Source organism: Calliopsis andreniformis, chromosome 5 (assembly GCF_051401765.1).
Source record: "Calliopsis andreniformis isolate RMS-2024a chromosome 5, iyCalAndr_principal, whole genome shotgun sequence".
Lineage (NCBI taxonomy): Eukaryota > Metazoa > Arthropoda > Insecta > Hymenoptera > Andrenidae > Calliopsis > Calliopsis andreniformis.
Window position 1 is genome coordinate 4,144,573 of NC_135066.1, and position 10,241 is coordinate 4,154,813.

Genomic DNA, 10,241 nt, shown 5'->3' on the forward strand with positions numbered 1-10,241 from the left:
TGTCGAGGTCATTATTAGTGATTAACAACGAGATCATTACATATATCTACGCGTGAGTAACTCGTTTACGCGGAGAAAGAGAAACGCAGTGGAAAATAGAGGACATCCAATTATGCCCGAATTCGTGGCGAAGATTAAAGGGTTCTTTTTAGCCTGGCAAAATATAAATTAGATAGTGCGTAACGTTTTATCGGGGATTCCGCTGAATTATTTTAATTTTCTGCAGCTGCTCTTCACCGACATAGACACATTTAAAGGACTACTCGTTATGAATGGTTAATGGCTCGCCAGGGATTTTTCATTTCGTGAAACATAAAACGTTTCAAGCTTTCAGTCGCTAATTTACAATGAATTTCGCGGAGCATATTTAACGATGTTCACGGGAAATTTACGAGCAGGCTTCGATGCGCGAGTAAATTTCAAACGGTGGCTCGAAAGGAGGCCAAACGCGGCCTTAAAGTCTCCCAAAACAAGCATTGACACGGCAACCGATAGGTAGATGGTTATGGCAACGATTTTATGGACAGAAGACGAGGCGCTCCACGTCTAATAAGCAATATCCAATGATATACGACTACGGCCGGATAGATAAGTAAATCGACACTGTCATCCGAGATATCGACGTCCCTTGACTTTCCACACCTGCTCCTCCTTTCACCTGCGAACACCTCTGTCTTCATCCACAAATTCTTTCACGCCTCATTGGCATTCGATGTCCCTCCTCTGAATGCCTGACGACTCGCGATATTTGCCTCTCGCGTTAACGCTCATATTCGCATAAAATTAAACGTCACGGTCTTTAACCACGAGGGAAATACCTCGCGAAGAGGTCGAAGTTTAATTGCACGGAACTTTTGAGGAAGAATGATACAAATTTACGTATTCAAGAGGTTTAAAGTTATTTGCCGCTTGTATGATAATTAAACCAGGGAAGAAGGAATATTCAGAAACGACATATTACGAATTCGCAAGCACGAGGAATCGCTAATTAAAAAGAAGAGATCTCCATTTCCATAATTAAATGATCAACGAGTGTTTACATCGCGATGAATCGAATTCTCGACTGTTTTTGTAGCAGTATTCCAATAAGTAATTAATTGGAACACACGTGCAGCTGCATACATAATTTTAGCCACAGTGCATCGATATCGCCAGAGAATTAATCGAGACGCATATTGTTGGTGATAGGATGATATTCGTACGACACGTGTCCTCGACACAATCGAGCCACTATAGATCGATACATTCAAGCAGGTGTATCTATACATGCTTAAAAGAGTTCTTCAAGCTTCTCCAAATACCATTGATCGGCGTAAGTGTACCTATTCATACGCGCATAGCACATGCACGATTTACAAAACATCGACGTTCGAACAGTCGAGTGCTCCTCGAACGTGTAGTCGAACTCCAAACAGCAAAGTAGCTCAAAAAGTACGTCAATTTTACAGATTTTCCAAAATATTAATTAGATAGAAATTTCGGTAAAACGAATTTAACAATAAGATCCGAAACGAAAACACTTAGTATTTAACACAACAATATCCTTTCAAGTCAGGTCAATAATGTCTGCCTCATTGTGGACTAATGAAACTCTGGTGCCGCTCTTGCATCCGTATACCACCCAGTCCCGAAAGCTCAGAGTCACCCAGCTGCCAACAATCTAGGCTCTCGCGTGCATTACAGATACCGCGCGGGAATCACAACAGAATTAATCGAGTCATAATTCGTTGGGGAGGTTGTGTATCGTCACCGACGCGTGGACAATACAGGTGCACACGCGTAGCCGAGCTGATATGCATAGCTGGACGTAGGACGCGCTCCCACCAACGCGTGGGCGTGCACCCCTACACGGGAACGCGTAACGTACGTGTGCATAGACGCGTACGTGCAGAAATGCGTACGCGCGTTCACGACTGCGCGTGTCGGTGCATACGGATAGGGGGTGGCTGGGAGGGCGCGTGTTCTGCGACCTCCTCGATCACCGGAAATTTACGAGCAGACGGCGCACGATGCAATCCGCAGGTCCAAATATGACGACCCCTCCCCCTGAATTTGTCGTCTAGGAGTTTTCACGCGAATTCGATGAACAGCCCCCCGAAATGTAATCGTCGCTTCCGTTTATGGTCACTCCCGCGAAATTGTCGTTCCAGTCGAAGTTCATTGTTCCGCTACTTCGATTCGGGGAGCAACGTTTCTAAAAACCCCACCGTTTTTCTGCACACGAACGAAACTTTCTGTCTGATCCAGAAATTTTCGTGGGAATTCAATCAATGTTCCGTGTCTGGAGGTTAGAGTCTCAGAGGGTCCCAGACTACCCCATTTATCGTTACCCTTATCATATTCCTGCCTCGCTTTGTATCCCCCCCGTTGTGAATAAGAGTTATTCGAATCTTTTAAGAGGGCAACAGAGAATCGATGTCGTTCTCGGTTATCGTGCCTCTCCAGACAGATTATCGTGCCTGTTTCACGTCCATGGTCGCTCAATGCGTGCAAATAACGACGCAGAATGTTTTATCTGTCGACAAAATTGTTCTCGTTTTTCGTCAGTCCTCTGTTATTCCCCGTCGATTCGAATGCAATGCAAAACACGCTATTGCACCAATAATCTGGCGTTCACTGGCGTTCGCGTGTCAAAGTGGTATTAAAAAGAACAATGGGGTTCGCGGGTTCGCAGGACCAGCGGCCTGCCATTAATTTCGCGATAATCCTTTTTATGGAAACTGTCCGCCTTTCAATTTCACCGGAACACGATGAATTTTTCCCGAAATCCGTTTTCATTTTTTGAGTGTCTCTTGCGTTCGTCACAGCTTGTGGTCGTTTGCTGATTGAAAAGAGAGAATGCAGTTCCCTGACAAAGTCATCTGTTTCGTGATGAAATCACGACTGAGAGGGAGGAGTTGACATAGATGCTTTGAAAACGACTAATGAAAGAATGAAAAAAAATGTTGAAGGTGACAATCCGCTGAGAGTTACTCGAGCACGCGAATATAGAAAGTATTCAAGTACCCTTGGTTTCAAATTCAGTTATGACTTACAAATCTGTAAAAATGTCTGTATTTTCTCTCCAAGCTCCGTCGTAAAAAAGATTCTATTAAGCTATTCTATTAGCACCATCCGCGGAAACGGCGAAACTTTAGCACATTCACAGAAAGATAGAACTCTCATAAACACAAGTTTTACTGTTACACAGACTCCTGGCCAGTGACCACCACTTTCCTCCCGCATGGTGGAGGATCACAGGACGTCTGAGCAACCGTTCAACGAATAAATGTGGATGAAAATTAATTTGCGCTGTCCTTGAGCGAGCTGACGGAAAGAGAAAAGAACGATGCCGAGCCGAAACCTCGTTAAGGGTGAGTCTCGCGCTCTCTTCGTGGGCCCACGAGACGTACTAGCACGCGTGCTACAATTTATTGCATCTTTCTTGCGCGTTAAAGCGTACTATGAACCGCATACCTAATGCTTGGTTCCCAGCTCGGCTGAATCATAAATCGTAAGACTCTCTCCGTTTCTCCTACGCCCTCCCTAACCCCCAACCCCCACTAGTTTCTTACGCTGAGTCGTGTCCCGAGATCGTGCACTTTGAAGAGCAACCACGGGTAAGAATGTCCAGGAACGATACGTACTACCCTTACGAAGCAATAATTCCTTTTATTTTTAGTCCCCCTGGCGGCCATGAAGAAGGTAAGAGATATTCCTGAGACTTAATTGTAAAAATAAAATATTTCCCAAGTGAGAAATGGAAGATTTAATCAGGTTTCTAGGGCACCGAAGATTCAAACAAGCTTTTCTTTAGAATCAAATTTGCTAGTCCTTTTGCTACTTAACGATTGCATCCACCGTGACCTGTATCCTGTTTGCAGGAAACTAAGTGAACGTATTACTCAACCCTTAATGGGTTCCCCGAAGTCGTGGTTATGAGTACCTGAAAGTCTGTTTATCTTAGGGCTATCTTCAACGTTCCCCAATTACGTTCTCCACGAAATTTTCCGAGTAACAAAGTTGTAGCTCGAGTGGAGGAAATTCGTGGTAGACTTTATGAAATTACGAGTTAGTTCGTTAAATTCTACTCTGCGATAGAAGTCACAGAACTTTTTTCTATTATATCGGGATTCGCGCGGTCGAAATCGGTCGAAATCGGTCGAAATTAGCAAAGTTCGAATCGTCACTGCGGGAGATTACGTCGGTCAGAGAGGCGAAGCGTGCCAACTGACAAAGCGGGGGAAAGAGGCTTTCGCGTAAATGGTGATTCGGTGTACGGGCGATCGAGATAAAGGGCAAATGAAACGTATCTCGGTTAATTCCGAAACTTGCAATTGCTGGAAGAATCCACTGACTCGGCACGTGGGACACAATCAACGCCGACGGAAAACGGCGAGCGTAATTATTGGTTTGCTGTCATCCGTACCTCTCTCATGAAGCTTATTTTGGGATCGAATTAAAACCAGGTCCGCTAAACGCTGCGGCACACACGCGCTAGTTATGAAACACCGTCACATCGTCGATGGTGATGCGTGAAAATTCAACGAGCGGCCAGCCATCGTCAAATCGGTCCAGCTATGACCTCTCGAATGTAAGCCGCGATTGAACGAGTATTTTTTGGATAGATCGGGTTTTATCGCATAGAAGCGAATAAATATTGATAAATCCTAAAATATTAGCTGTTTGTAATTCGTCATGGTTACATAAAACTGGTTTCGCAAATTGCGTATTAATTAATGCACAAATAGGTAAAACGCAACTGCAATAAAATCACTAAAACCTGAAGTAAATCTGAATAGAGCTCGTTAACAGCTAATATTGTAGGAGTTGCCCATATTCATCACACTTATCTCAAATAGCCTTCATTTAAATCGTGACCTTCGTTACGGAATTCAAGATCGGCAGAGATATCGAATGGATGTAGCCTATCGTGCCCATAACTCTATTTAACACCAAACTACTCGACCGTGCCAAGTCTTGCTCTGCAATTCGCGGTGGAAGGCGTCACGGCCTCTAAAATATGGCTCACGATGGAGAAAGCAGTTAAAGGTGCGAAACACCTTTCCCCGTTTAACTACTTTTTGCAGCGAGCATCGCACGCAATTATCGTTCGCGAAAAACTGCTCGAGCAGTGTAATTTGCGAGATCGAAGCCTGTTCCGATGATGGAGTCGTAATCGGCCAATCGGCACGGACGAGAAGCGTCTTATCAGAGCAGTGGAGAAAAGAGAAGCTAAGAAACTATCTGTTATCACTCACCGCTTTCACGGATTCGTAGTCCCCCTTCCTCAGCAGATCCATCAGCCTCTGCCGCTCCATTTCCTCCTTTGTCACGTACACCTTGCTCTCCTTAAACCTCGCGTCATGCGCGTTCTCGTAATTGTCGCACAGCACGTTGTGAAAGCCGATCTTCTGCTGGCCGACATGTTCAATGATCCTCGCCGATTCGCCGTGTTCCGTCGAGTTCTTCGGCAGATCCTGCTTGAACTGAAGATTCTTCACTAGCACCTCGCTCACCACTCGATCCTCGATCTCCCTTGAATTAGTTCTCTCTTTATCGCTTACGATATCAGCCCTTCCAGCCACTTTTGTTTCCTCCTCCTTAAACCTAGCCTTCGTCTTCTGATCGGGCAGCTCATCCAAATCAAGACACGCGTCTTCGACCTTGAACTTTGCCGCCTGCCTTTCACTCTCCAGCTCGTCCAAGGGAATAGTGGCCGTGGATAGATTACTATTCTCTCGCGTGTGACACGGCTGGCTCCTGTCGATCAGCTTCCCAGAATCGTAGCCAATGTCGAAGTCCTCGAGGATCATGATCGGCTCCGTTGAGCTCCGTTTTTCCTCCTGATTGTTGCTCTCTAGTGAACCAGTTCGAGATTGGCTGGTTCTGACGCTCTGGGAATAGCCAGCCGAGTGAAACGTGACGAACGTCCTCGCAGGTTCTGTCGGTGGTTTTGTACAGGAATCGAGCTCTTTCTTCTTCTCTGGAGGACACCTCGGTCTACCGTTCGGCAGGGCCTGCTGAATCTTCAGGCACTGGCTCAATCCGACCTCTGGGTATCTGCAAACGGACGCCTCGCTCTTTTGATCGTCTTCCTCGATAGTCTCCAGGTGTTCGTACCGCGGCTCCCCGACTCGTTCGTAAACTTCTTCCTCCACCTCCAGCACCTCTTCTTCCTCTTCTTCGTTTCGTTCGGCGAGCGTAACCGCTTCTTTGGAAGGTGACTTGCGATCGGATCGGCCGGTGCCTCCTTCGCCGTAAGCGGAAACCTGCAAAGAAGGTCGTAGGACCGATTCGAGGTCATCCGCGTGAATCACTTGCGGCTGCAGGCTGCGCTCGTAAATCTTCTCCACGTGATTCGGGGAGGAATAGTGCGATCTGCCTGGGGACTCCGCGCTCGACACTCTGGACTTGATAGAGTTCTGCTCGTTCAGCTGCTGGAGTGCAGCGTACACGCGATTGTTCGGCTTGAAGCTGGACTGCGGCGAGCTCGCCGGCGAGCACTTGCCCCGATCGCCCTTGGCGTCCTGCGAAGGGATCTGCTCCTTTCTGGGAAGAACCGGTGGCTTTCTGGCTTCTGGCGGCACGCCGCCTTGAAGATTTCTCGGTCTCGTGACGCGGGACTCCTGCTGGCCTTGGAGAGTCCGGACACGCGCGCCAACGGCACCGTAAACAGTCTCCTGCCTCGTCTGCTCCATCTTGTTCTCTCTCTTGTCCTGACGCTGGTACCTGGACTCGGCCGATTCCCCAGAGATCCTCGGGATGTCTCGCGTGGGTCGATCGCCGCTCCTCGATGCCTCCATCGATTTACAGGCAGCATCGGCTGCTTTATCACCGGCCCGCGGTGAATCGCCCGTGAGAGCCGGCCGCCTACTTTCTCCGTCCTTATTTGGTGAGATCGGCTCGCCTTGGTCACCAAGGTTGCTCTGGCCCTTCGAGCCGCTGCTCCCTCCCCTCGCCCTCTGGCCTGTCTCTTCCTTAACGAGCGGCCTCGTCGAGCTGCTCGCGCTTTGATCGTGATTCTGCGACCGCTTGAACGACGATCTCCTGCAGGGAATGACCGATGGCGACGACGAAGAGGCCGTCGGTGTCGGGCAACCGGTAGCCACGCCGCTTACCCCAGATATCCTCCCGTGATCCAACTCGTTTCTGGTCTTTACCAAATTCGTCAGCCTGCTCTCGACCGATCCTCTGCCGCGACAGTTCTTCTCTGCCTGAAAGAGTTGCTCAGCGATGTTGTCCGATTGACCTTCCTCGTTGCTAGATTCTAGACGCCTGGATCTGAAGCTGGAGCTCAACGGGCCCCGCTGGGGAATCCTGGAACCAGTCGAAGGGCTGATGTCCCTCGATCTTCCGACCACGTTGCACGAGGCACTGAAACCGTAATCCTGTTGCTTGCTTCTGTTCTTCAGGGCCAGATACTCCTTGTAGGTGCCTCTGCTGGTGTTCACACCGACGTTCACTTTGTCCACCCTGCGTTCTACTTTCTTATCACGGAGATCGTCGTAGCTAGAGGACGTTCCATTTAGTTTATCCCTACCCTCATCGATCGATCTGGATCGCGCATCCTGGCGATACCTTCTCTTCTGGTCAGCGCTACTGTTCGACCTCGTCAGCGGCTTGTCCCTAGGACACGGGAAGTTTTGGCTTTGAGTCTGGCTCAGCCACTCGTCGACTCTCTTCTGAACTTCGCCTTTACGAAGCAGTACCTCGGGGACTTTCGCGCGACTGGCATCCACCGTTAACGTCACTGGCGAAACGCGAGACGAGGGATTGTCCTCTGTCGGAGACACTGGAACGTGTCTGACGGATTCCTTCTGCCTCTCTCGAGACCGTTGTCTCACTTGCGTCTGTTGGTTCACTTTCAGAACTGGCTTCTCGCGAGCTGGGAAACACTTGGATTGCATCCTCGTTGTGGTGACCCTAGACTTGTCTTGCTGCTGTTTCTTCTGCTGGTCCATCATCACAGCCTCGAAGTTGGACACGCTGATGCTGCCGACGTCGCTTTGGTCGGATGATCTTCCGTAGTCGAGATCCTCATACTCGTCTAGAATATTGTTCACCGATTGAGTGTCGATCGAGCTGATGCTCTTCGATTTGTTCCTCGCCATGCTCTCGTCGGAGCTCGAGTAGCCGTGGTTCTGCTGTTGCTGTTGTCGATCGCGGCTTGCCGGTCGCTTCGGCCGAGCTTTCTGGTATTTCAAAACTGCGCTTTCGTAACGCTGCAGAGGATTCTCCGGCCCACTCTCTGCTGTTTCGTTCCTGTTTTTCTTCCCAGTCGATTGTCTGGTATACCTGTGCTGAGGTGAGTCTTTTTGATTGAACGTGGCTCCCTTTTGCAACATCGTGGAAGTTCCTTCGTACTCTTGATTGACTCTTGTTTGACCTATTGAACGAAAGGTTGTAAAACTGGGGGCATTTCTTGAATTTAGACTTGGAGAAACGGTGTCCTTTGTCAACTCTCTCCTGGCCAGGTTCGACCGAACACGATGGTCAATCGGTGGCGGGCCATCTTCGTCAACGTATGGAATGTTGTTGCCGGCGGTTAGAGTCTTCAAGATTAGATCATCTGTCATCTTGCAGGATGTTCACATTTTTGGGGATTTCGAAACGAGGGAGTTCGGTATCCACCTGAAACAGAATAACAGTTTGTCGTTAGAGAAACATATCAATTAATTATTGGAAGCTGCAATTTTTTTCCAATATCTATCAATTTTCAGAAATGTTTTCTCTAAATTTGTAATTCGATAGGTGGAATGGATTCAGAAAGTCATATGGGTAATCGAAGTAGCGGAGCACTTCCGTAAAACGGTTCCTTCGATCGGCTTCCGGTTAAATGCACCGCCCGAACGTTTTACCGATGGCGAAATTTCCGGTAGCTGACCGATATCCGGCTAGAATTAATTCGGTTTTCAGGCCCGAGGCGTGTTAGATATTGTAATGGCCAGGCACGCGCTCGTGCGTCGAATAGTTAAAGACCATAACGCGGTCGTTTGGAATTCAATATGCCTGCCCACGCTGGTGCATGGTGAATATTGACTATCGAGAAGTATATTTGTGCTCGTCATGCATATTTATTCCTTCGATATTCCAGCAAATTAATCGTCTTAACGATGGTTCGTTATGGACTCCGATTCGGCAAGTTACGCTCGAATAAAGCATTACAATGCAGCGATTCGCGTAACGTCATGAACCTCCAAATGGTTGGGTAATCTTCAAACTTTGACGATATGAAATAGAAAGTTCCCTTCCTATTGGATTTCAGTGAATATATTTAAATTAGCGGTACTACAACATCGATATCGCTTCTCTGTATAAATATTTCGCCAAAACGATCGCACATTCCATCGTCTCGGATATCATCGATTCTACCATGGTAATTAGAGAAATTCCTCTACAATTACAAAGTATGGGAAATCTCGATTATATCGATACCAACGTGCTAAGCTTCGTGAATACGCCGTACAAATATTGAAGCGGTGTAACGGCACTTCGTCGACGTTCTCGACGGTAAAGTTTCAATTCGCGCGAACAGAGGAACGAGATCGCGAACGAGGCGTAAATTGAATTAAACCTTCGCCTCCTCTGGATGTGTGTACTTGTCTTTCTCTCACGGCTCCCCAACGATTCCCACGCGACTGTGCCACAACGATCTCCTAGCTGGCATTCTACTTTTAGATCGTTCCTCGAGATATCGATGGTGGACCACCGCACAGTGGCGTGAACTTCAGAAACAGAGGAAAGAATGTTCACGTTAAATTACTGCGCTTGAGGACTCAAGTTCACGAACACTTAAGCGGGATTGGACCCAAGTTGACCTTTACTCTAGTTGACCTTTCCTCAAGACGACCTCTACTCAAGTCGACCTCTATTCAAGTTGACCTCTATTCAAGTTGACCTCTATTCAAGTTGACTTCTAACCAAGTTCATGTGCACTAAAGTATATTTACTCTGCAACACATGTATCTGCATACTCAAGCACACTCGTACTGAAACTCTAATGTACTTTTAGATGCACGCATCGATTTGTGAGCAGAAGATCCGTCTGGCCCCGTTTCCTCTCCCAGAAATTGACCCACAATTAAGACGTCGGAGTAGAAAGTGTGAGCGTGAAACGCGAATACAGGCCTTCTATGGCCCGCTAAACAGTCGACCGACGGAATTCCTTCTCGAGACAATGCAGGCGCCGCACAATGCTCGGACCGCGATAAAAGAATAAGGAGAAGGGAAGAAAAAACGGTAACGAAACAAGAAAGGGC

General features: G+C 47.7%; 1 protein-coding gene across 1 annotated transcript in view; it reads right to left on the reverse strand.

The window, feature by feature from the left end:
- The window catches only part of LOC143179414 (uncharacterized), a 137,428-nt gene extending 128,870 nt beyond the window's left edge, over positions 1–8,558 (reverse strand). Inside the window, exon 1 of the mRNA XM_076378629.1 lies at positions 5,241–8,558. Coding sequence (XP_076234744.1) covers positions 5,241–8,558 — 3,318 coding nt within the window. The remainder of the gene's footprint in view (positions 1–5,240) is intronic.
- Positions 8,559–10,241: the final 1,683 nt, after the last annotated feature.